This window comes from Idiotropiscis lumnitzeri, chromosome 6, assembly GCF_059441095.1.
Source record: "Idiotropiscis lumnitzeri isolate Australia: NSW breed Sydney's pygmy pipehorse chromosome 6, RoL_Ilum_1.0, whole genome shotgun sequence".
NCBI classification, from domain to species: domain Eukaryota; kingdom Metazoa; phylum Chordata; class Actinopteri; order Syngnathiformes; family Syngnathidae; genus Idiotropiscis; species Idiotropiscis lumnitzeri.
The window spans coordinates 9937276-9961878 of NC_142396.1; the positions used below are offsets into that span (position 1 = coordinate 9937276).

General features: G+C 40.6%; 6 protein-coding genes across 10 annotated transcripts in view; 3 read left to right on the forward strand and 3 right to left on the reverse strand.

The window, feature by feature from the left end:
- Positions 1-604, reverse strand: part of scaper (S-phase cyclin A-associated protein in the ER) — a 49538-nt gene extending 48934 nt beyond the window's left edge. For all 3 annotated transcript variants that reach the window (XM_088297597.1, XM_088297594.1, XM_088297595.1), the window contains exon 1: positions 290-604. In XM_088297597.1, coding sequence (XP_088153723.1) covers positions 290-457 — 168 coding nt within the window. In that variant the 5' untranslated portion in view covers positions 458-604. The remainder of the gene's footprint in view (positions 1-289) is intronic.
- Positions 162-5030, forward strand: rcn2 (reticulocalbin 2). 2 transcript variants are annotated; one of them, XM_088297601.1, is made up of 9 exons: positions 162-466; positions 1387-1431; positions 2127-2266; positions 2349-2448; positions 2523-2719; positions 2791-2904; positions 3020-3113; positions 3814-3953; positions 4043-5030. In XM_088297601.1, exons 3-9 carry the CDS (start codon positions 2129-2131, stop codon positions 4184-4186), a joined length of 927 nt encoding a protein of 308 aa, XP_088153727.1. In that variant the 5' UTR covers positions 162-466; positions 1387-1431; positions 2127-2128; the 3' UTR covers positions 4187-5030. The 2 variants fall into 2 exon arrangements, with proteins under 2 accessions (XP_088153727.1, XP_088153726.1); XM_088297600.1 differs by lacking the exon at positions 162-466 and adding an exon at positions 945-969.
- On the forward strand, positions 4423-10450 carry pstpip1a (proline-serine-threonine phosphatase interacting protein 1a). The gene is made up of 15 exons (XM_088297598.1): positions 4423-4569; positions 6339-6439; positions 6523-6597; positions 6680-6714; positions 6798-6904; positions 6994-7056; positions 7581-7685; positions 7777-7822; positions 8018-8097; positions 8451-8549; positions 8628-8724; positions 8835-8922; positions 8997-9076; positions 9955-10046; positions 10128-10450. Exons 1-15 carry the CDS (start codon positions 4540-4542, stop codon positions 10257-10259), a joined length of 1230 nt encoding a protein of 409 aa, XP_088153724.1. The 5' UTR covers positions 4423-4539; the 3' UTR covers positions 10260-10450.
- Positions 10287-15464, reverse strand: tspan3a (tetraspanin 3a). Its single transcript, XM_088297602.1, has 7 exons — positions 15266-15464; positions 13378-13569; positions 12572-12646; positions 12379-12480; positions 12155-12310; positions 11982-12065; positions 10287-11102 (listed from the first exon to the last, which is right to left on the reverse strand). Exons 1-7 carry the CDS (start codon positions 15326-15328, stop codon positions 11010-11012), a joined length of 765 nt encoding a protein of 254 aa, XP_088153728.1. The 5' UTR covers positions 15329-15464; the 3' UTR covers positions 10287-11009.
- A 2233-nt stretch (positions 15465-17697) lies between these two features.
- ch25hl1.2 (cholesterol 25-hydroxylase like 1, tandem duplicate 2) lies at positions 17698-18848 on the reverse strand. The gene has a single exon (XM_088299206.1). The coding sequence runs from the start codon at positions 18535-18537 to the stop codon at positions 17698-17700; it is 840 nt and encodes a 279-aa protein (XP_088155332.1). The 5' UTR covers positions 18538-18848.
- Positions 18849-19307: 459 nt separating this feature from the next.
- LOC148335156 (uncharacterized) lies at positions 19308-23720 on the forward strand. Of its 2 annotated transcripts, none has more exons than XM_088298282.1 (12): positions 19308-19401; positions 19830-20437; positions 20683-20742; positions 20830-20882; positions 20962-21106; positions 21604-21971; positions 22127-22355; positions 22430-22544; positions 23022-23139; positions 23215-23326; positions 23394-23506; positions 23571-23720. In XM_088298282.1, exons 2-12 carry the CDS (start codon positions 19841-19843, stop codon positions 23632-23634), a joined length of 1974 nt encoding a protein of 657 aa, XP_088154408.1. In that variant the 5' UTR covers positions 19308-19401; positions 19830-19840; the 3' UTR covers positions 23635-23720. The 2 variants fall into 2 exon arrangements, with proteins under 2 accessions (XP_088154408.1, XP_088154409.1); XM_088298283.1 differs by lacking the exon at positions 19308-19401 and adding an exon at positions 19411-19580.
- Positions 23721-24603: the final 883 nt, after the last annotated feature.

Consider the following 24603-nt stretch of genomic DNA (forward strand, 5'->3'; position numbering starts at 1 on the left):
CATTTGCATTGAGCTACACGAGCAGTTCGTTATAACGAATCACCATTCAGTTCCAACCAGTATTAAATGGTTTAAACGGCACAGGCGACTGATAACCATGAAGCCAAAAAAAAAAAGATTTACGGACATCTGGTAGAACCACACCCACTTGACGGTATCGCAAAATCCCGATTGCGTTTTATCGTGGCTGCTAGCTAGCAGCGGCTTTAATCCGGCCACGCGCCAAACAAAGACTTCGGGGACGAAGCTCATTTGGGACTAATTGTGAACGAATTTTGATCCCGGTTACCTTCAGAGCATTAATGGACACGTTTTTGTTTTTGCCTCCTCCATGTGACGACCCCGAGCTGTTGCTGCCAGACCTCTCCCTCGCGTCACCACCGTGGCCGATTCTCGGTCCCAGACGGTGCTGCCCGGCACCGCGCCGTCGTCCGTCATGGCGGCCGTCTTTGTTCATCGCGTCCCGGTACGTTCAACGCTCGGTCGGTGAGAAATGTGAAGTCCACGGACAAAGTTGTCCAGTTGTCACAGTGAATGGCAATCCACGTTACATGACAGCTAGGCTAAAACATTAAGAAACGGAAGTCCGTAGACATTGTGATGTTTTCGCTAGACGGCAATGTGGTCCAATCATGTTACTCCAAAATAGGAGCGATATGTTTGATAGCCAATCGAGTGCAGGATAATTCGGGTCAAAAGGCGGGACTTGTTTACGAGGGGCGGGACTGCACGTCTCTACCATGGCAACCATAAAGATTGAGCGGGCATTTAGCTGAACGTGACCCTATTAATCTAATCTAAATTTTAAATAAAGGTACAATCACGTTGCTTCGTTCTGGATAAAACAGGAAAACGAAATTTACCGTATAAAAAGATACCGAATTCTCTCTTAATTCGGGACTTTAATTCAGAATTACGACTTGAAAACTGTTCGCACCCCTGAATACCTGAAATCATCTTTCATGCCAAGTGAGATCAATTGTGAAAAATACATAATTTACTCGAGTACTTACTATTATCTCCATTCTTGTTGTCTTGTTTTGATTAACGATTTAATTTTAATGATGGTGTCCCCATGCGTGTGTTTTTCGTCTTAGCTGTTAATCATAAAAGCCCAAGCCAACTAGAAGGGATATACATCTTGTAAGACGTCCGTTTGTGACCACGAAATCCACGACGTATAGGCCTGTTTTAAAGTGTACGCGTGTTTGAGCGACGTTTTACCCAGGGTCATTTCAAACATACATGCGATCAGTTATTTGCTACAATAGTAAATGAATCTTGTCTTGCTTTGAAAAATCTGAAAATAGTTCATGTGCAGTACCGACATAGAAAAACATATTTTTTTATTGTGAAACGTTTAACCGGAAATCCGTCTGTCTCCAGCCCCTGCTACGGTGACTCAAGCAAGATTGTTGACAACTTTTCACGGTAACAGCAAATATTCAGTTTTTTGTTACAGAATTCGACTCGTTTGTCGTTATTTCGCATTATGGGTACGTTCTCGTATGGTGGCTCTGGTTCTGTCATTCTGTCTGTTTGCACGTCGTTTTGGCTACTCAATCTTTACCAAATTCTCACTCATCATCCACTGGCTAAAGTAGGGTACTCAGCCCACGCGTACCAAAGTTTAACATCTTAACTTATTATTAAAGTATGAGAGACGACAGAAATGACGAGGGCAACTGAATACTGTGTGTATGTCCTCGCGATGTAAGGTTAAAGCCAAACCACAGCACGCTTCAAAATGATTTGACGTAGTACCAAGACTGACCTGTACGTGGCAGCATGATACAACAGGGCGTTCACAAATACACAAAACAACCTGAGAGAAAGTGTGTGGCCTGAAATTTGTGCCACTCGAAACTGAATCTGAAGAAAGCCATTTGTATATCAGTTTGCTCTAGTTGAAAATTTGAATTGAAAAACTGTATTTGAATTACATGAATTTTATTTTTATTATTTAATTTCAAGCATTGCATTGAAAAACAAAATCTGAATTGTTCGATCTGAAATTTTATAGTGAGGTTACATTTTTGGGGGCGAGGAATTATTCAACTGGAACAATTTAAATTCAAATCCTAAAATGATTTGTGATGATCATGTCAATATCTGTATCTCCCCAGAGATGGCGCCTTCAACTGTGACGGCGGTCATATTGCTTGCCCTGCAGTTTGTTTTGGTGCTGAGCTCTCACAAACATGAAGACCATTTAGGACACCAGCTACATCCTGAACATGACATAAATGTCCTGCTGGGAGAGAAGGTAGTGAACCACAGTTCCTGTATTGTCATTCTGTTGTCTTGATCACCTAGTGGCTCTCAGCTCTTACGTGATGCCTTTGTAGGACCCCGAGGAGTTAAAGAAACTGCGTCCAGAAGAGCAAATAAAGATGTTGAAAATTGTAACGAAGATTGACAAAAATGATGACAAACATCTAAGCGCAGGTAAGATTGTGCGGATTGTAACACTTGGAAATGAAGCAAAGGTGAACAAGCAATTTATATTGCTTTCTTCATAGAGGAGATTGCTCTATGGATTCAGCATGTGTATCGAAAATATGCCCTGGAAGACGCTGAAGAGCGCTTTGCCGAATTTGACACTGACAAAGATGGTGTAATATCGTGGGAGGAGTATAACATGGCCGCCCATGGCCAGCTCTTTGATTTTGATGAAAGTGCAGTTCTGGATGATCCCGAGCAAGAGTCTCTGCGGCATGTATGTGCATCCACATCCCATGGCAGCTTATCGAATTACAACACTGACACGTCATCTTATCTTCCCTTCAGCTCCACCTGAAGGAGAGGAGCCGCTTCAATTTTGCCAACCTGGATGGAACGCCCGGCCTCAATGTAACCGAGTTCCTGGCCTTCACCCACCCGTCTGAAGCGGACCACATGGCTGTAAGATCAGGGTGGAGCTTTTGCTCCTCAACCCTAACGAGGGTGGTGAAAATGGGTGGATGCGCAATGTACTTTTCATTTTAGAATCTGTCATCACGCCTTCCTCTTATTACAGGATTTTGCAATTGAGGATGTTCTGAGTGACTATGACTTGGATCAAGACGGACTCATCAGTCTGAAGGAATTTATTGGTGACCTTCGACGTGAAGGTTCGTACATTTAGATAAAAAAAAAAAGTACTTGAATTATATGACTGTTCACTTTCACAACAAAACGGCTTCATACTGTAACAAAAAAAAATGTGGTTCCCTTTCCTAACTTCTCTAATGCATACAAGGGATTTGTCGTCGGGCTGAACCGTTTTAAAAAAAATACTTGCAGTCTTTCAAGTGTTCACTCCAATAACTTCACAATATTCTACCAAACAAGTGTGGCGTAAACATAAATCGGTATGTCACAATTAGACCAAACAAATCTGTGGCTTTATCACTTCAACTTTTCTCATTTTGTGGAACAATCATTTCTAAACATGTGGAATGAACTTCTTGAGCACTGAACTTGACTAGAAGCCGACCGACCATTTTTTTCAAATTGCAGCATAAATTAGCGTGAAATTAGAACACAAACACGTATACACTGGATTCAGGAACAGCAGAACAGCGACATTCTCAGTCCTGTACGATACATTGTGGTCATCTATGAGCATGCATATCTAGTTTCTACTCAGTTTACCAAAATTGAACAGAATTTTCAATGCTAGATAATGTACGGAGTGTACATATTGATATGACTTTACTACACTAAGGCGATGATGTTGTTTGACATCACTTTAAAAATGTAAATGGCTATTAATCCTGCCAATTCTTCTACGTGCACTGACTTTACACGCCATGTCGCTGTCTTTTAAAGAGGATACCCCTTCACAGTGGGAGGTTGAGGAGACCGTGCGCTTCAAGGACCTCTACGATCAAGACAAGGACGGCAAATTGAATCGAGAGGAGCAACTCCGCTGGATCGCACCCAACAGCTACGGCGCTGCTCGGGAAGAAGTAAGACGTGACTTTGACGTGAAGTTTTGTAACGTCTTCCATTTGCTTAATGACAGAATTTTCCTTTCGCATTCTCATCATCATATCAGGCCCTTCACCTGATTAAGGAGATGGACCAGGATGGAGATGGGCGGATCTCAGAAGCTGAAGTTTTGCAAAACCAGGATACTTTCATGAACAGTGAAGTGACAGACTACGGCAGACATCTGCACTTGTCGCATGATGAACTATAACTTGAAATCATTATTTTGTCTTGCTCCTGTTTCAATCAGGATTTGTATTAACTCTAAGCAGTGTTGAAGTCATGGTAACACAGCAACACATGACTGCTGAGGAACTTTGTAAACTTCACAACGTTCACCGGCTCAATGCTTATGACAAGCGTGCGAAAAAGCGAAGTGGCAGTCCACTTGTGTTTGCTGCTCACTGACACTCTTCCTCTTTTCAAACAAATGAGCGACGGTGCCGTGCGACGGCTCATTTCCTGGACCGTTTCACTTGTGTCGAGTAGCCGCCTGTCAAAGCCACGAGTGTTCAGAGGCACGTTGAAAAGGTGAAAAGTTTCTCCAGAGGGGACCCACTCAGCATGGAGTTAGAGTTTAAGGATGCATTTTGGGTGAGCTTGCATTAAGATTTATGCTTTTTAAATTTTGATGTTTCGGTTTGAGCATCAGAGTGAGTGTGGCACACGAGTTAATTGGTTACTGTTTTATATTAAATGTAATGATACACTCTGCACTGTTTATTTTACCACCAGCAGCATACGAGACGCGGTGAAAAGAGAATTCCAATACCTGCTATTCAAACCTGACGTACGCGGTCAGAATGTTAGTACTTAGTTCTCTCTATTTTGCAAGTCTGTCTATATGTCCCATTAACAAATGTCCAAAGAAATGATTATTATTCTGTGATCTATCAATGGAAAAATGAGCCAAACATCTCGTTCAATTTAGTATTATTTGTTAAGGCTACATCATTCATTTTCTGGGTTTAAAACTGAATGGTGTTACTATGCCGCTGATGTATACACATTGTGTTCTGTCTCTTCCATGTGATGAATAAAAAAATATAAACTCATCGAGGCAAATGTAAAAGTTTCTACAGGGAGTGTCTACGATTGAGGAATTACTGCCATTCACTCATTTGGTAATTAAGTTTCAATGCCCCACATATGTGGAAAAACTTGTGAAATTGCATCTTGCAAAAGCAGAAATTAAACTGTAGACGTGACAGTGGATTTACGGGCTATTCCTATGAATCAGTGCCGTTCCCATGAAATAAAATGTATGCAGTATTATGAACAGTAAAATAAATGTCTTACAAAGAAAAGTGTCCTGCACATTGACCTGCTTGATTATTTCATAAAGATGATTTTATTTCACTACTTTTAACACAGGAAAAATAGCATTTCTTATCCCTCGTTTATCGTGGGGATACGTTCCAAAAATAACCTGCGATAGGTGAAATCCGCAAAGTAGTCAGCTTTATTTTATTTTACAATGCAATACGGTACTGCGGAATGAAACAAAAAATAAAACCTATTTTCAGGCCGAAAATGTGTTTTAGAAATAGAAATATTAATGTTTTCTTACAAATAACTTTTTTCACTTCAAGACAACAGTAACGCCCCTGAGCCAATCAGCATTCACAAAAAAAAAATCCCAGAAGCAGCAATAGGTGAAGCGCGTTATAGCGAGGGATTACTTTATACATATGTATGTATACATATATATATATATATACATATATATATATATATATATACATATATATATATATATATACATATATATATATATATATATATATATACATATATATATATATATATATACATATATATATATACATATATATATATACATATATACATATATATATATACATATATATATATATATATACATATATACATATACATATATATATATATATATATACATATATATATATACATATATATATATACATATATATATATACATATATATATATACATATATATATATATATATATATATACATATATATATATACATATATATATATATACATATATATATATATACATATATATATATATACATATATATATATATATATATATATATATATATATATATATATATATATATATATATATATATATATATATATATATATATATATATAGAGAGAGAGAGAGAGAGAAGAAAGATCCATTTGGGAGTCCAATAATCTGTCTCCATAGACTCCTATTGAAACCGTTTTAGTGTGTTCAGGGACTTCACTTTTTTACTTTTCACAAAGGTTGCGAAAAACCGCAAAAAACATGACATCTCAGAAGTGGAAATTTTCAATTAGCAAATTGAATGCTGATGTCTGATGTTGTCTATGGTCTTACAGGGAGGGAACTTCATTAGTAACGCTGGCTATGATGCCATCATCCAGAAACTAAACGATGGTCGGCGGACGTGCAAAGACATGGAGGAGCTGTTCAAAATGAGGTAGGCCTATTGACTTGTGGCGTGCAAGGCAATTAAATGGATGTCACCCTGACTCTGCATTGTGGTTGACACATCTGACACAGGGCTTCCGCCGAGGAGAAATATGGCAAAGAACTGGTTGCTATCTCGCGCAAGGTTGGGGGTTTCTATGAGATCTGGTGGGTGTGTGTGGGCTTACATTGCAGAGAATGTGTTAAGGCATTCACGTCACATCCTCTAAACATACGTTTGTTTCCACAGCACGCTGAGAACATCCATTGATGAAATGAAAACGCGTAAGAACAACATATATTACTTGTATGTTTCTTTTAAGCATCCATGATTCAAAGCATTGTTTGCTTCCCCCCCCCCTCTCCAGAAATGGAAATCATAGGTAATTTGCACATTCAGCTGTCTGGTCACTTAAAAGAGGAGGCAAAAAGAATGGAGCAGTTCAGAGAGAAGCAAAAAGAGCAGAGAAAAAAAGTAACTCTTTTTGTGGGAACAGGGGGGGGGTCATTAAAATTAAATATTATCTATTTTGTAGTTGACGTTTGGTTGTACTTCCTCCTCAGCTTGAACTCGTCATGGAGAAGATCCAGAAGAGCAAAGTGTCCTTCTACAAGAAAACGATAGATGTAAGAGCAACACAACCTGTGAAAATTTAAGCAAACTGGCCGCTCTCGTGTCTCCCACTTGAGTTAAATGCGCTAAATGGAATAAAAGTCAGTGCAGATCACCCTTGAGGCAGACAAATTCCGTTATGTGCAGAGCCGGGCACTTGACCCTTTTTTGCCGGTCAGTCGCTGCTCTCTGGCCACCATCTCTGTACCGTTCCGGCCTCGACCCTCCGGCCTTATTCATAAAAATTGTCGGGCCCCGCCTTTGTTCTGGACCGCTGGTTCTATGATCGGTGGCTTTACATATACATCAGTTCACCCCGCACCAAAAAAAAAAAAAATTGCCAAAACATATATGGACCTAAATCATGACCTCATCACAATTTTCGCAGAAATGACTTGGCGTGAAATATGGGCCTTTTTCATGCACTTCTGTTTTAGCCATGACTCGTTTTAAGAAATTGTAACCATCTCCTTCAATCCGTCCTTGCTATCAAGTATTCATGATTAGTGTTGTTCCACGTGTCTGTTTATCATCCCAGTCCGAAAGACACTATGAGCAACGCTGCAGGGAGGCAGACGAGGCTGAGCAAACGGCCGACAAGATGGGCAACACTTCAACAGCCACACCGAAACAGATAGAAAAGGTGACACTGTAGTTCTCTAACATTAGTATATGATGGGTGTTGTTTCATTAGATGTTCTTCAAAAATCATTCATACCCAAAATCTGTTTCAGATGAGCAACAAATCCAAACAATGCAGGGAATCCGCAGAGGAGGCCGGTGAGGAGTATTTGCGCTCCACTTCCTTCCCTTTTATTGAGCCTGTCACAACTATCTAAGTAGATGCTGTTGTGACATAATGAAAAAAATCCATTCTGTGTAGTCATTATGACAAATGCAAATTCCGCATTTTAAAATTGTGTTTGATCTTGAAATGATCAGAGCCTGTGTGTGTTCACCCCCCCCCCCCAATAGAGAGACAGTACAAATCCAACATCGAGCAGTTGGACCAAATCCGTCAAGAGTGGGAATTAACACACAGCAACACGTGTGAGGTAACTCGTCACATGTAAAACCATCTCAGTGCATTTACAAGAGAAGAATGCACAATCCATTATGAAGAGTACAACCTTAGACCAAGAGTGGCAAGACCCGTTGCTTGTTTTCTCAATGAGGATGTGCAACACTTCCTATGATTAGACAAAATAGTGAATCACTAATCTGCAAACTTCCCATGTTGGCACAAAATGTTCTTTACAAATGAGGTTCATTATATGACCCAGCAGAGATTTTCGCATGGTCCTGCAGTGAGGTTCCAAAGGCCACATTGGTCCGTTATACTTAAATCACCCACATTTCTAATACTCTGTGTTGTAAAAGTAAATTTCCCAATCACAACGTCTTGCAGATGTTTCAGCAGCAGGAAGCGGAGCGCCTGAAAGCCGTAAGGAACGAGTTGTGGTTACATTGTAACCATTTGTCCATGCAATGCGTGAAAGCCGATGAAGTGAGCCACACATCGAAAGGATTCTGTCTTCATCTAAGAATTTGCAAACTGAATGTTATTTATGTCTGCTGCTTTCAGTGTTATGAAGGTGTGAGGAAAATATTGGAGAACTGTGACGTTATCGCTGACATGAATTGCTTTGTGGGGATTAAAGGCACCGGCTCCAACCGTCCCGGTAGGAAACCCTCCTGATTTGAGTATGACACGGGAGAATTATTTTCATGTTATCTCTGACTCATCATGTGGATCAGGATATCTTTCACTAACTCTTTCCCTACTCTATAGCTCCCATCGAATACCTAAATTACTACGAGAGGGATGCGACGGAGGTCCGAAATGGAAGCACGGGACTTGTAGGCGGAGTCATGAAAAAGTCAGACTAACATATTGGATTCACGATCACGCAGCCGAGAACAATTGTTAAGATTGTACTTTTCCCATTTGTAGGTTTTCAAATCTTCTCCAAGGGAACTCGATGGCTGGCTCCAGTATTAGCATTCATAAAGATCCTGGTGCAGACAGTACAGGTAAGGCATGGGCTGAAATATTTGCCACCATAAACTTCAATTTGAATCATTTATATTTAAATTTGAATGCCTAAACATGAATAATTGCTTTTAAAACAATTATATAAATAATTGGTCCTCACTGAAACTGTTATTGTTTTCAGTTTTCCAAATACAAATTCAGTTTTCTTAACAGCCAGGTAGTTTAGTAAGAGCTATCGATCGCTGTTATGCCAATCTCATCTTCAACCAATCAGCACCTTAATTTTTGAGCATGTCACAGGTCTCGCCAAAAACTTCAATCTCCGAAGCAGCTCTGAACCATTGTAACACTTTTCTTTAACCTTCGTTGTAAACGTCATCTGCTCAGGGAAGGAAGAAAAGGTGCTTCCTTTCAAATTATAGAATGTCTCTTAAATTATGCCATAGTGTGGTGTGCAATGGTAAGTTAATATTTGTCCTTGCAAGAAGACAAACTTTTTTTTAAAGGATTCGAAATCTTTTTTTTTTTTTAGCTGTAAAGGAATTCCAAACTTTGGCCATCTTTTCCATTCTTTCCACCGGCTTGCTGTTATTGCAACATGAGAATGCACTAACCTCAAAATTTAAAAATCATCACAGGAAAATCCTCTAAAATAGCGAGCATTTTGCAATATGAAATTAGATTAATCTATTTTAAAAATCCACAATAAAGTGAACAGCAATATGGTGAGGGATTATTAGGGAAACAGAGTATTTTGAACTGAGGTCGGAAGTTCCAAGTGGGAAATTTCCTACTCCTATTCTTGTCTTGTGATGACATCATTTGGCCATGGTCTTAAAATAGTAATGGCGCACCTTTCCTGAATGGGCTGCACATTTAATTCTTTCAATTGACTTGTGTACTACTAACTCCACAGAGGACTATGAAGACATCTATACAGCTATCCCTAAGATTCACAGGTCCCAAATGAGTGAGAAGTACAAGGCAGTGTACGAGTATGTGGCACAGGTCAGTTCTTAGCTCGACTGTCATTGAATTGTTCCACTGGATGGAAAAAGTCAATGCTGAAGGTGGTTTGTTTGACTTTAGAGAGAGGACGAGCTCTCCATGTCTGTTGGTGATGCCGTGCTCGTCATGGATCAGAGTGAAGACGGCTGGTGGATGGTGCAGCGGTATGGCAAAACGGGGCTGGTTCCAGGCTCTTACCTTGCTAAAGAATGACCTTGGACAATGGAACTAGGACATGTCTGTAATTATTTGTGAATAATGTATTTTTTATTTCTCACATGTATTCAAATCTTGAATAACACATTCATAGTGTATTTAATTAAGCAGGGCCTTCCGAATGGGAAGTATCCTGAACCCGTCTTGTATAAATACCAGCTGCCCTCAAGTAAAAGCCTACAGCATCATTTGTAGCACTAATTTCTCAGGAATTTCTGAAACTGTAATGCCAGGAGCCAAATCATTGCACTCCTTTACACTTTTAATTACATTCATAGGAGTCAGTCACTACAAATTGACAATTCTAAAACTACGGACATTCCATGCTGTTAGGCACCGCATCTGGTGGTCAGCAGGGACGAAATAGTAGAAAGCACAAGGATAAATATGCATTACAATGGGAAAACCTAACTTATAAACGGAGATGAGGATTGTAAAACAGTCTTCAACCAACAAGAGAGCATAGAACATTAGTAAGAGTATTCATGCTAAAATTCACTGCATCTTCACACTATATGGTCTAACAGACTTCCACACATAGTGCAAATTAAAGAGGAAATCGCCCTGTGCACATCTTCCTCCTTACAGTACAGTTTGGTTTGCTTCCAAAAGTCAGTCATTGATTCATTCTCAGCAACCATCGGATGAATTTGGACAGCTTTGTAGGGAGAGACAAAAAAAATGCAGCTTCAGTGTCGTAATGTTAGTGTGGTAATGGGTTCACCAAGGAGTCTGAGCAGGTGAAGCTTAAGCGTAGGTGCCTCCTGTGATGAGGAGCTGGTAGGCGGGATCATTTCTTCTGCGACACAGCACGACGCAAGCCGACAACATGCCCAGAATCTGGTACGGAAGGGAGAGAGGAAAAAGTGCATTTTTATTGCATATTTTCATACATCTCATTATGACACTCTCACGAGACATTTCATGAGGCAATTCAGCATCATATGATGCAACTACAAGAGCTAGACAAAACCTGTCTTTGGGTTGTGCAAGTATAGCTAATAAAATGGATGGTATATTTCGGGCCATTAGTGCGTGCATCACTTTAGTTTGACGCAAGACTAAAATCAGCCATATTAAAAATTATATCACCGAAAATGTTCGACGACTCACTATTTCTTATTGTTTTACTTTAAGCGGAGAATAGAGGTGACGAACCACATTTGGTAACTCGCGGCTGTATTAAAAATCACTGCACATCATCTTATAAGGCAAAACCTTTCGGCCATTGACCAGTATTGGCTTTTCCGTTCGATGAGATGAATGTCAATGTCAATAATTTGTTCCAGTTTCAGTTGGAACACATACGGAAAGCTACGATACAATACTCAATGCGTGAAAAACAACATATTAATTAAGGTCAATTGCATCTTACTTCTACTCTATCTTAAAGTAAAATTGAAATCCAGCCATTAATGGCACCGCACTGCCCCCAAGTGGCCAAAATGCACAAAGCATGAATAGTCCATATTTATATTTGTTTTTTATTGCTATGATTCAAATAGATTATTACTTTACTTTGTGGCTAATTTATTTTCTTATTGTGCAGCTAAAGGTATATTCAAAGACAAGTTTTGTTCATTAAATTGAGTTTTGAAATCAATGCGTAATCATGTATGCTTATTCATTGTGATTTCAATATCAATCAAAGCAGACAAAAAAGTCACAGCTGACGCAACAAACAAATCCAATGTATTCTGACGCGATAAAATATCCTACCTGGAAGCCAGCAAAAGTCAATGCGGTCCAGATGACATACATCATAATCTCCTTTAACTTCTTCACTACCAGAGCCTCACAGCCCTAAACACAGACAATACACAGGGAAAATGCAGATTAAGAGAAGTTAATTTAGCACTCAAACAAATCTGTGGCTGTTTTTTCTTTTTTACTTCTTGGTAGAGTTCTTCAGGATGGGTGAGGGACCCTGTGCAGAGCCCACCAACATTTGCGTTACAGCAGCTGACGGGTACGCTGTTGTTCTTGGATGCTTCAAACCAGTGTGTGTACTGCCAGTCCGAGTAGTTGCGGATGCCACAGCATTGGAGCTACGCAAACAAATTTGTGTGCTTAGTAAGCGTGACCACGTTCTCATCCTTTTGTTGTGCGACCTCACCTGTCTCTGAAGGTAGTCAATGGCACGGCTCTGTGCGTTGCTGTTGGTGCCGTTGTATTCGTTGTATACTTCATGGATAGAACTATTGACGTCATCTTCAACCTGTCAACGGTTAAGAAATTGAATTTGGAATCACACGCAGGGTACCGCATACAGAACAAAACAAACACCTACTTGTGTATGACTTGCTTACCTTTGCTCTGTAAATATATCCGAGGACAACAACAGCCACTTCAGTCACGAAAACCAACAGCAGAATGATGACAAACTGTGGGAGAAAAGATCAGCAATGAACTGTAATTAGATGTTCTGCCTCACAACTCCTAGGTTGTGCGTTTAAATCTCAAACCTGACATCCTATATGCTATTTGCATGATTTCCTCACACCGCTGTACTTTTGTCCAGGTACTCTGGTTTCCTCTGACATTGCAAAAACATGCGTGGTAGGTTGATTGGACACTCTAAATTGCCACTAGGTGTGAGTGTGAGCGTGGATGGTTGTTCATCTATGTGTGCCCTGCGATTGGCTGGCAACCAGTTCAGGGTGTCCCCCGCCTACTGCCCGAAGACAGCTGGGATTGGCTCCAGCACCCCCGCAACCCGAGTGAGGAGAAGCTGTACAGATAATGGATGGATAATGGACAATCCATTTTTTTTTAATCCTGAACACATATTTTCTAACAAAATTAAACATTTTTAAAGTCTGTAAATTAAAAACTAATGTGTTATGTGAAACGCCAGGTAGAGGCTAACAGACATTAGCATGGATGTTATTACAAACCTTCAGATTGTTACTTTAACATGCAGAGCAGCACGACATACAAGAACACAAGACTTTGTTTTCTATGCTCTGTGGGATGTAATGTTTGAAAGTAGACTGACCCATCCTCACATGAAATAGAAAAATAAAAGTACGATTCCAATTAAATTGTTTTTGTAAGATAACTTTTTAAAATTTTCTTAGTAGTGCTTTCACAGGATGTCACAGTGTATACTGACCGTCGTGAGTCCGCAGTGACTCTCTCTGACGGTGGCGCAGCATCCGATGAGGCCGATGATGAAGAGAAGCGCGCCGGCCGCGATAATGACGACGGCCGGGACCAACGTGTACACATCTTTGAAAAAGTGGTCATAGTCATCGTACGTGATGAACACATACGCGCCGGCGTAGCAGAGGATGCCTGCGGCTGCCTGTTGGCAAACAATACATAAAAATCTCCTTTTAGTCCACTCAAAATAACAAAACCATAGTGATATCAGACTAGACTATACTAGACCAAAACTATTCATGTGTGAGGAAAGCAGACACTTGGGTGATGACTCAGGACTCTATGACTTGTGACACAGAACAGAGTGTAGCCAATCAAGAAGCGAGCTGACTGAGGAACATGGAAACAGCCATGCATAAAAAACAAACATGACCTCGAAACACAAACGATAGTAAATGCATACGTTAAAGAACTCACCAAAGTTCATTCAGTAGACTATTAAAGTCCACTTTCACACAGCCTTTTTCATTTAGAATTTCTCTTTAAAAAAGTAAGTCTCACAACTGCTATCATTCCCTCCTTATGTGTCCTCTTCCATGTGTTTCCCAGTTTCACCCGCTAGCGCACATTTGATAAAGTGAGATTTCTTTTTTTTGAACTTGGTGCAACAGAATCCTTGTGTGGTGCTCTGTATTGACATCATCATCATGGCACACAGTCTCAGCAAAAAACGCTGGTTTAAAGGTCTGATTATCTTCATGTGTGGGGTCTGAATGAGATAAACAATCTCCAACATTTGAAAAAGAAAAATAATCCTCAAGTATACTAGACTTTAGGAACATATAATACCTCTTCGACATTGTGAGTAATGACTCTCCATTATTATCTTGTGAAGGCTGACATCGTTTTGGATTTGCTGAGTACATGTTGACGTCATAAATCATATCCTTCTGTACAGGATTCCAGCTCCATAAAAAGCCAAAGTACACACAACCTCCTTGTGCATGTTCTGGATGACCCCGTTTTCAATTACAGCAGGATTATAGAAATTGTCACACTTACAGTTTAGATAGTTTAATATTAATGACCCAGCCATGCATGCATTCACAAAGCCATTATGATTTTCCTACAACATTAGCGTATTTACTATAGACAACGGCACACTTAGAATTATGAATAGTTCAAGTACCGACATTCATGTTACATTTAACCAGGCATGGCGTTACAATGGGGTTAGGAGACGCTGAAGCCCCTTAAAAAAACTGTGAAGCCCCTCCAACATTTTGCAACTATTTTTAATGTTTTTAAGTAAACAAAACAAAACATTAAAAAGTTCACAAGAAGGCATTTTGTTCAAAACCAATCTCCGCCTGCATGTTTGTGCAATACATGCCCCCCTAATAATATGAACAAAAATAGCGATGGTATGATTCGACGCAATTTTGCCAAAGCGAAGTTGTTTGTTTTAATTAATTATGCACATGAAATGACTATACTTGTTGAACCTCTTTTTTGAGTAAGTCAAGTGATTAAAATATATTCTTTTTTTTCCGGCCCCAAACCTCCTTAGCACTGGGAGAGGGGGGGTCCAGGCGAAGTGCCTGGAAGTGTGTTGGTTTTAGTTTTCTTGGTTCCTTTGGATCAAGACCAGCGCATTTAATGCGTTAAAAATTCAGAAAAAACAGACTGCTAACCGAGAAGTTATACTATCGTCAAAATAAAAGATGCTGGTAAAACATAGGTCGGGTGCAGAGATAGCGACGGCGGCTAGCCTAAAGAGCTACACTAAGCACACTATTCCCACACATAAACATAGTACTAGCAAGCTAGCTAGCCAGGAGGCGCTCCGCCATGACGCACGACAAACTCGGAACAACACAACAAAATCACAAACTTACCCAAAAAATTAGGTTCAGAAAGACCAACACGGTCTTAGAGGAAGTGATACCGCAGTGACTCATGGTCAGCACTAAAATTTAAGCCTGTGCTTGGTTTTAAGATGTTAGATTGGACAAAGACATTCCCTCTCACTCCATTCGTCTTCCATTCACTGCGCAGGAATGTTGGCGTCGTAGCGCCACCACAGTGTCGTTGAAAGACGAAAAGACGTGGATTTCCTGACATCTAGTGGTAGTATGTGATATTGCAAGAAGCTGCACTCACCGCGGTTAGTGTGGTCACGAACCAGACGTGGGTAACGTCGGCAAAAATGTTTTACTTAAGACTCATTATACCTTTGTGTATATATATATATATATACCTCCAATTGGCTGTCAACCAGTTACCAGCCTACTGCCCGAAGATAGCTGGGATAGGCTCCAGCACCCCCCGCGACCCGAGTGAGGACAAGCGGTACAGATGATGGATGGATATTAAAGGAGTGGAAGAGTTTAAACCTGGCTAGTTTTATTCGATGTCCTGCATCTTGTGTCACTGTTATTCTGTGGAATGCTGTGTGGGTGGCTGGTGAAGTTGGAAAAAGAAAGTGAAAGAATGTGAGGTTTGGGAGGTTTTAGGTTGGTGCCTGGCGCAGACAGACACCTCGAGCGGGAAGGGGTCGACAAGAAACTCGACCCTTCAGCCACAAGCAGGAGGGGCCACCACTTGAAGAAAGACCAAGAGAAGCAAGCTAAAGTTAACTGCAGCATACACATAGCCAATAGAATCATGCCAGGATGCCTTTGTCTCTGTGTCATTTGCATATTGTGTCTATAAATTAATGCTGAACAGCGAAGACAGAGAGAGCTGTATTGAGAGGGACCCAAACTCAAGTTGTAGATTTGTGTGTTAGGAATAAATCCACTCGTGTGTGAAAATGCCGGCTTCCTGATACCTTTCTATTGCAGAACGAGCGCGCATATTGTTGGATGTGTGGGAGTTGGGTAAGGTCGCAAATTGGAGTCAGATTACTTATTTGAGTTTACATTGGGTTAAAGTTAAATTCTAACATTGATATAAAGATAAATTCCAACAATATATATATTCATATATGGCTTGAAATGGTTCGCTTTACAATACAACCTTTATTTTACAATATATTTTTTATTTTTACAATATTTATTTAATTTCAAATTTCACTTTAACTCTAGACGATTATAAAATCCCTAAATGTTTTATTATCTTCTAATCAATCAATCAACATATATAGTATTTATAGAAGAATCCTCCACCTACAGTACACCAAACACCAACGTCATTTCAATTTACAAACTAGCTACTAAAGTTTCCTGTTTTACACACCAAATTACCTTAACTACTTCACATCTAATAGTCACAATAACAGACCTTGTTGTTTTTTCCACCAGGTGCAAATGCTTGATGAGATGGCAAAATCTGCTTCTCAATGATAAACTTTGATATTGACGTTCGTTCGTTCTTTTCTTCTATTACATCACGTCTCTATTACGTGGCCGGAAAACCAGCTTTTAAATGTGTCATTGACTGTGCACCACTGCCACCATTAGGACAAAGTGGGAATTAATAAAACGCCTTTTGTATAAATTGAGCCCCCCACAAGCTTTGAAACAGCCATCCATCCATACAGCTTGTATTTGGATCGTGTTGAATCCAAGTCCTTTATGTAGGCCGAAATGCGGTCATTTTTAGGCATATTTGTGGTTGTCTGCCAGCCTACTAGAGCTTCTGAACTTTATTTTCAGTTAATCTGAGGGACTTGCAAATGGTTGCAGGTGTGAGCTGACCCCCATTTAACATGAGTTTGAATTAGATTTATTCTAAACACAGCCACAGCCCAAGTTATAAGAAGACATATACCCTCATGCTACCACATTATCTCAGTTGATTTATTAAATTCCTGTCTCAAAAATATATATATAGAGTTGTTCAGGTTATAGGTCACATTACTAGTGGGAATGTTTTGTTTTGAATAAGGGTGTGTAGACTTTTTATATTCTCTCTGAAAGTTTTGATGCCAGAATTTCCATGTTTCTGTGAGGACTTCCAATACGAATGACTTCCCCATCTAAATAAATGAGCACAATTTCCGTATTGTCATAGAAAATACGCAGTGTCATAGAAGAAGTCACACTGATTTAATTTTTTTTAACAATTATAATAAATATGTGGAATTCAAAATCAAATCAAACTTGATTCCCCAACAAAACAAAGGAATTACAAAGTACAAAGATGCAAACAAATATGCTTATTTCACACTGCACTTAATTAATTCCAGCACTTCCTATCCAATGCCACTAGGTGACAGATTTTGTATGCAAACGCTAAAACGTGTGTCAGTTACACACAAATGTGAGTCTTTAATGTGAAGCATTATAGGTTTTAGTATGTAGGGGGGTTTACTTTACAGTTTTACTTATTTGCTCGCAGTAACAAAGCTGAACTCCGCATGGGTGCCAAATATCTTGTCCCAGTGGCTGAAATGCGGTGCAAAATTGGTGTTGGGCTTCTGGTGATGCACGTCGTGTTTGCTTGGCCCTCCATACAGGCCGAACGGTATCACACGCGACATGGACCAAGGAAAGTCATAGCCACAGTGGGCCTCTATAGAGACGTAGACATGTAACACCATGAAGGTCCACGTGGTCAACAGGTGGCATCTCAGCAGCACGGGGTTCAACGTGGTCCAGAAACCAACGGTGAGCAGCTCCCACCCACCCAAACATTGAGTGGCCAAAGCGAAGGGAGAGGAGTAGTTATGATGGATGGCATGAAAGGTGACATAAAGCCATGGTATCTTGTGATGCAACAGATGCCAGACGTAGTACTGGAAGTCAAAGAGCAGCAGGTTGCCCAGGACCCCGGATATCAGCTCCAGCAAGGACGGAGCCTGGTCGGGCAGCTCCAACGGCGGCCTCCATGTCCACTGAGCAACTGACGCCGGGAGGACGAGGAAGACGTGGTTGTACAGGGTGACGCCGGCACAGTGAAGCAGCATGGAGGCCTTGGGCCGACGTCCAGCCTGGATCTTGAACCTCTGCACCCGTGGCCACCTGTCTCCTGCCATGTCACACACAAGGAAAGGAAGACACAAGATGAAGTAGGACGAGACAGTGAGAAGAATGGGGAAGAGTGGAGAGCGAAGATAATCTCTGTAGTTGATTCTCAGTTCGTCCCAAAGAGGCTGTAGAAAAAGCCCGTTTTCTCCCCACAAATCCAAAGTTGTATTTATAAAAGCCATAACCACGAAGAACATTGATTCTTCAAACAGCACCTAGGAGATGTCAGCACAAGTGGCTGCTTTTGCTCAGTGTGTCCTATCAAGTGACAGCCAAGTGCACTAATTATTTATATACCGTACTTAGGGGAGCTGTTACATTTGTATAGAGCACCAAAAGAGCTATTATATGAAGTTGAAGTGGCAGAAGTTTCATCCATGCATTGTGAAAAATGTAATAACTTTCAGTAGTTCAATTAAAAGATGACAAATTCACATATTACAGTAATTTTACTGGATAACCACAGTTTACGGCTAACTAAGCCCCATGTAGAAAATTAAAATAAGAAAAAGAAAAGAATGTGTAAGAATGAATGTACATAAGTTATCCCACATTAACGCTTATAGTATTAATATTATTGCACAATTTAGGATTTAATAAACAAACATGAACAAATATAAATCTTTTTAATGTGATTAGAATGTGATTTTTTTTGCTCAAGTCTATCAAAGGCCGCCGTAGGTCATCTGACGGCGCAGTGACGTAAACAGAAAGTTGTCGTTGAGCTAACATATAGCTAAAAAATGTGTTTACGCAAAGCTTTTATCACTAGAAGTCATCACTTTTCATGGCAAACAGTAAATGGTAAATTGGTTGTGTATTAAACTCTTATATATTAAACAGTAAACAATTTAAGACAAAAAACACTAAATATTAAAATATGCAGTTCTTCGGTATTTTTTTTTATTGTGAGACATTTACTACACCCATACTGTAGAGGGCGACAAACACCATATAACAGAATGTGGTCAAAATGACATCCCGAGGGAAACGTCGACGTCATCACCCTGCGCACTCTGACGTCGTTTGTAGCACGAACACTACCTGACAGATACCTAACGGTGAGAATCACAGACGTTTCGAGAATGTTTTTGTCATTCGATACGTTATAGTCTTACGAATACACTGACTAAAACTTGACGCAAACTTTAAAGTGATATTTTCTCGTTGTAAAATTAAATTACTTCTGGATACAGTTATTCACAACCTGCCTCTGACTGCTAGCAAAGTTGTTTTCATTGTGAGTTCATCACTTTTATATATGATCATGAAGCTGTTTGAATAAGCCCTTCAAAAATGATTTTTTTGATACACAAGGACTGCTGTTATAACAACCAAGTAGAGTCTACCACGTACTGAACTGTGGACGTGTGGGTAAATAATTTATAGACGCGCACTTTGCTTTGGCTTCTGCTAGTCATAAAGGTGGATTTATGGTCATAAAATAAAGCAGGCAAGTCGGTCATATGTCGATGTTGTTTTAATTCAGGTGTGATAAAAATGGAGAATGGTGATGCAGGGGAGACATGTGAGACAATGGTGGTACGTCGAACACAGCAGCTCTGTCGCTTCTTCTCTCAGGGAAGACGCTGCAACTTTGGGGCTAAGTGTAAGTATTTACACACAAGAAGGGAGTCTAGATCTGATCAGAAGGAAGCAATCACAACTCCCTGCCAGGCTGACGTCCCGCCCCATCCCCATGGAGGTCTGGCAGGGGATGGTGATGTCCTCACTGCCAAGTCCAAGGCTTCCTCAGGAGCAGGACGTCGTGCCTGCCGCTACTTTTTGTTAGGGCACTGCACAATGGAGGACAGGTGTCGCTTCTGGCATCCACCACCGTTCCCCGAAGTGGGGGACCACACGCAATTGGCAGAGCAGACCGGCTTTACGCAAAGGAGAGCACCTGCGCCTCGGCCTAATATCCTCCAAGAGGTCAAATTATGCGACCTGACGGAGGATGTCTGTGCACAGCTACGGGACACAGAGATCAAGCAGTTGAAGAGGCGTTTTCCTAAGGACCGTCTTATAATACAGGAGCGAAGCGACGGCAAGGTTACGTATTACAGGGCCACTGTGGAAGCCACTGATCCAGACTGGGTAAATATTTACTTTTCTGCTCCAGTATCCTTATGAAGGAACGGCGTGGTGTCCATGCCAATATGGTTGACCCTAATGAGGACAAGCGCAACAGAAAGTGGTTGAATTGTTGGTTAATCATGTCTTGACCGAGTCTAAATGGTGCAGCTACAACTAGCAGAGATGCTGCTGATTCAGTCTTGACTCGTTTGTAACAGAAGTTCACTCCTCCAGTCTCCACTAATCAATTTTCATGCTCTTTGCAGCCTTTTGATTTGAAAGAAATTGACATCATGGTGAGCTTTCCAGACACTTATCCACAAGAGGTAAAGACCACAACTGCAACACTGTTCAGGAATGATATGGTGAAATTGTCGTCATGAAAAAAACACTATCATGTTCATTATCTTTAGATTTTCACCCTTGAAATCCCATTGGATCAAGAGCTTCCTCTAGTGATGGGAAGGTATTAAAAGCAGCTTTCAATTACAGTCTCATTTTAGTGTTTTTGGTTCACTGACAGTTGTTGTGTTGTGGCTTTGTAGACATGTGCAGCAAGCATCACTGGAGTGGCTCCAGGCGAAGCACGCCACAAATCAGTTACTTGGAAAAGTGGAGCTGCTCTTCCGACCTTTTCTCCGCTGGCTTGACCGTAGTTTGGAGAAGCTTTTTACGGAGGGAGCCAGACAGGTGAGTGGTTGTACAAGTACAGTGGAAACTTGAAAGTCTATGCTTCATTTTTAGTCATCACCAATTATTGCTATTTCTATATTTTAGTAATTTAAATAATGTAGAAATAATTTCTAAAATCAAGGGAAGATGTAATAGCCTTAGCCGCCTTAATGCTTCCCTCACCCCAGTTTGCTATCTTTGCTAGAGGTGGTACGTACTTAAACAAAAGCATTAACAATTGGCCTCGGTGGTGCTGTTATTCGGTTTCATATCATGCTACATGTTGGCATTTTAGCAATTTTCATCACTTGAATATTGAGCAAGATGTAAGACCTTTCATCAGTCCAACTTAGCATTTTCATTACTCAGGTGTTACTGTGCTGTATATAAAATTTACTGTATTGCTCAGCAAGACACTTAATGACTAAGTTCCATTATTGCTTGTAGACACTTGTCAAGTGAATCTTTTCCCAAAAAGTTAGCTTTTTGTATTGTTGTTGCTTTTTTTATTGCAGTTGAAAAAGGACCTTGATTTAGAAAAAGCTGGTCTGCAGTTCATACCATACCAGGACCTGCAGGCAACAGTCAGTGAAAAAGCCAACAACAATCATCCGTCGGATGCCAACTCTGAGCCTGAGAACGAGGGAGTCCAGGCCGGCGACATCGCGAGAAAGTCTGAAGGTGACATGCCCGAAGGGGAAGGCTTAGGTTGTGATCAAGAACGGAGAGAGGATGAGGACGAAGATGCAACTCATCTGGTGGAAAACATTAAGATCAGCGACGTCCGCAGGGGCACAGAAGTGAGACTGCTTGGTCTGACGCTAGGAGAGAACACGGGCACCGTAGTGGGCCACAACATCACCGTTTGTCTTCAATGCAACAGGTAGCAGTGAATTTGTCATTTCATTTATTAGACACCAAAAAAATGTAATGAGCTCTGGCACAAGAACGTTATCAATAACGACTAAGAGGATCGATCTCTACCAAGGTTTCAAGCATTTGTGTCTACTCTGTGTCACGTGTGCTGGACGTGTGTAGGTGTAAAGTGACAGCAGACCTGACGCTGAACGGGAAGATGACCTGCGTAGCTCAGTGTGAGAAGTGCAGTGCGAGAATCAGCGCCGCGTTCAGACCCTCCATGCTGCACCATTACAGTGACGTTTTGGGGTACCTGGACCTCCAAAACGCTGTCCCCACAGACCTGGTGCTTCAAGACTGCCACCTCACTATGAGCTGCCTCAGTTGCTCCCAGGAAAGCTTTGTCCAGGTACGCACGCAACCAACCGCAAGGTTATTACACTGCTGAAAACCCTTGATTAATCTTTTGTTTTGTTTTATTAGAACATTTGCTACGGTCAAACAAAGGAGACTAATTGTGAAAACTGCCATGGAAAGCTAAGTCTGTTGGCTGAGAGCGCCAGATTCCAATACATTCAGCCACGCAGCAACAAAACAGGTGAAAGCTCACTTACACCCCCCCCAGCAGATTAGTCAAGGTTTAACTTTAATCTCTTATACTGTACTCCAACAGAACAGATGAAAGCTGCATTTTCAACTGCACAGCTCATTTCCTCCCACCCTGCTGTGTTGAAACCAATTGCTACTGTCTGACAACTATTTTATGTTGCACCAGATGGTGATAAACTTCTAGTAATTATCTTATTGCAGATTTCTGTGCCATAGCGCATTAAGGCCAATCCATTAAACTCAAGTTTTCTGATTAGCTCTCATTATAACCTTTACTGTTTATACCTCATTTTATGGTAAGCGATGCATAATGGTTCCCTTTTCTGTACAGGATTTTTTTTCATCAATTATGTTTTTTTTTTGCTAACAGTTTAATTCACCCCAAGTTACTCATTTAAACAGTTTTATATTGTGGTTGCAGTAACTGCACTGCATCAAGCATCTTGTGTTTTTTTTGTATGTGCAGGTCCAAGTGCCTCTACTGTTAATTTGAAGACTGTAAGAGATCCAGCCGTTCAAAAGGGAAAGCCACTACCAGAAAAAGGAGCATGCAAGCATTACAAGCAGAGCCATCGCTGGCTCAGGTATTACCTTCACTCTTTCTATTCTCCTTTTTAACGTATGAGTACTTACGTGTTAACTGCACGCGTGTCATCAAGGTTTCCGTGTTGCGGCCGGGCTTATCCTTGCGACGTTTGCCACGATGAAGACCAGGACCATCCCATGGAGCTCGCCAGCAGAATGATCTGTGGTTACTGCGCTAAAGAGCAGGTGAGCTCGGGGTGACGATGCTAGAGCACCTGAAACGTTTCCTTGACTGCATTTGTTGGTGCTGCAGCCGTACAGCAACGGGAAGCCGTGCATCAGCTGTGGCAGCATGATGACCAGAGGTGCTCACACAAGCCACTGGGAGGGAGGACTGGGCTGCAGGAGTAAAATTAAAATGTCAAGGTATCTTGAAAACACTTTACAACGATCCAGTTAGCAATAGTGTAATTTGTCTTTTTCTTTTTAGAAATGATCGGCAGAAGTACGCCAACACCAACAAGACGATTTCAAAGAAGGCCAGTGAAAAGTAGCTTGATTTGTTACTTTGTGAACGCGCAGGAAAACAAACAAATTCAATAAGTTTCTAATTTCCGCCAATAAATCATGTTGTAATGATTATTTGATGTGAAAGTGACATCTTTTCAACTGTGTTTTGTTAATTTTTCTGAATTTACATGACGTATTTCATACAATTCCAGTGGGTCAGCTTTATCTTTTATTGTGGAATTCAATTTTCCACATTTTCCCTTCAAGAATTGACAGGAAAATGCTTTATAAAGGGATTAGGAAAAAAATAAAATTACAAAATAAAAATATATTTTATTCAATTCATGTTGGTAAAAAAAAAAATCTAGTTCCCTAATAAAAAAACAAACTAATAAAAAATAAGAAACGTCTATCCTAGCTGTCTTTGGGCAGAAGTTGCCAGCCAATTGTAGACCAATAAATCCAAAAGACTTTAAGAATGACAAACTTGCATGCATGCTTAACTACATTAATAAAATTAAAATAAAGCCAATTTTCCTGTGCTTTTAACTCAGAATCTGCACTACTTGGTTGAAATTGGGCTGTAAAGGGGTAGTCAACTCCCCAAAAAAATCTTTGCAGTAAAATGTTCTATGCACCTTCACTTGTCGAAACATGGCATTGTGATTAATATTGCGTTTGTGGAGGATGAGTGACGCTGCACGCCCATTTTGCCACTTCTGTCGACAGTTGCTCAGGTACTGATAATCACGACTCAAATTTTTTCTAAAGCTGAGCCCTGACCAATTGTCTGTGCCATGTTTCGACTAGTGGGCCTGCATAGAACATATTCTTCTAAAGAATTTTTGGAGGTTGACTTCCCCTTGAAATGTGTACCAATCAATTCTATCCATCCGCCCTCTAGGGTCACACTTCTAGAGTCGATCCTAGCTGATGTACAATATCTTCCCGATTGTAAAACCTATGACCAAGGGTTGGGTGGCTGATGACATTCCTGATCACTATATATATGC

What these genes read in the sequence shown, in the direction of transcription:
- ch25hl1.2 (XM_088299206.1), bottom strand. Translation starts at nt 18,537, where the DNA reads ATGTTCTTCGTGGTTATGGCTTTTATAAATACAACTTTGGATTTGTGG.
- LOC148335156 (XM_088298282.1), top strand. Translation starts at nt 19,841, where the DNA reads ATGGAGAATGGTGATGCAGGGGAGACATGTGAGACAATGGTGGTACGT. An exon ending in GTTACTGCGCTAAAGAGCAG is followed by an intron (nt 23,327 to 23,393) that starts GTGAGCTCGGGG and finishes TTGGTGCTGCAG; the next exon opens with CCGTACAGCAACGGGAAGCC. An exon ending in AGTAAAATTAAAATGTCAAG is followed by an intron (nt 23,507 to 23,570) that starts GTATCTTGAAAA and finishes TTTTCTTTTTAG; the next exon opens with AAATGATCGGCAGAAGTACG.
- rcn2 (XM_088297600.1), top strand. An exon ending in ATTGTTGACAACTTTTCACG is followed by an intron (nt 1,432 to 2,126) that starts GTAACAGCAAAT and finishes GTATCTCCCCAG; the next exon opens with AGATGGCGCCTTCAACTGTG. An exon ending in CTGAAGCGGACCACATGGCT is followed by an intron (nt 2,905 to 3,019) that starts GTAAGATCAGGG and finishes CTCTTATTACAG; the next exon opens with GATTTTGCAATTGAGGATGT.
- tspan3a (XM_088297602.1), bottom strand. Translation starts at nt 15,328, where the DNA reads ATGAGTCACTGCGGTATCACTTCCTCTAAGACCGTGTTGGTCTTTCTG. An exon ending in GTCACTGCGGACTCACGACG is followed by an intron (nt 12,647 to 13,377) that starts GTCAGTATACAC and finishes TTTCTCCCACAG; the next exon opens with TTTGTCATCATTCTGCTGTT. An exon ending in TTGACTACCTTCAGAGACAG is followed by an intron (nt 12,311 to 12,378) that starts GTGAGGTCGCAC and finishes TTGTTTGCGTAG; the next exon opens with CTCCAATGCTGTGGCATCCG.
- pstpip1a (XM_088297598.1), top strand. Translation starts at nt 4,540, where the DNA reads ATGGAGTTAGAGTTTAAGGATGCATTTTGG. An exon ending in AGTTTAAGGATGCATTTTGG is followed by an intron (nt 4,570 to 6,338) that starts GTGAGCTTGCAT and finishes ATGGTCTTACAG; the next exon opens with GGAGGGAACTTCATTAGTAA. An exon ending in CACCGGCTCCAACCGTCCCG is followed by an intron (nt 8,725 to 8,834) that starts GTAGGAAACCCT and finishes CCTACTCTATAG; the next exon opens with CTCCCATCGAATACCTAAAT.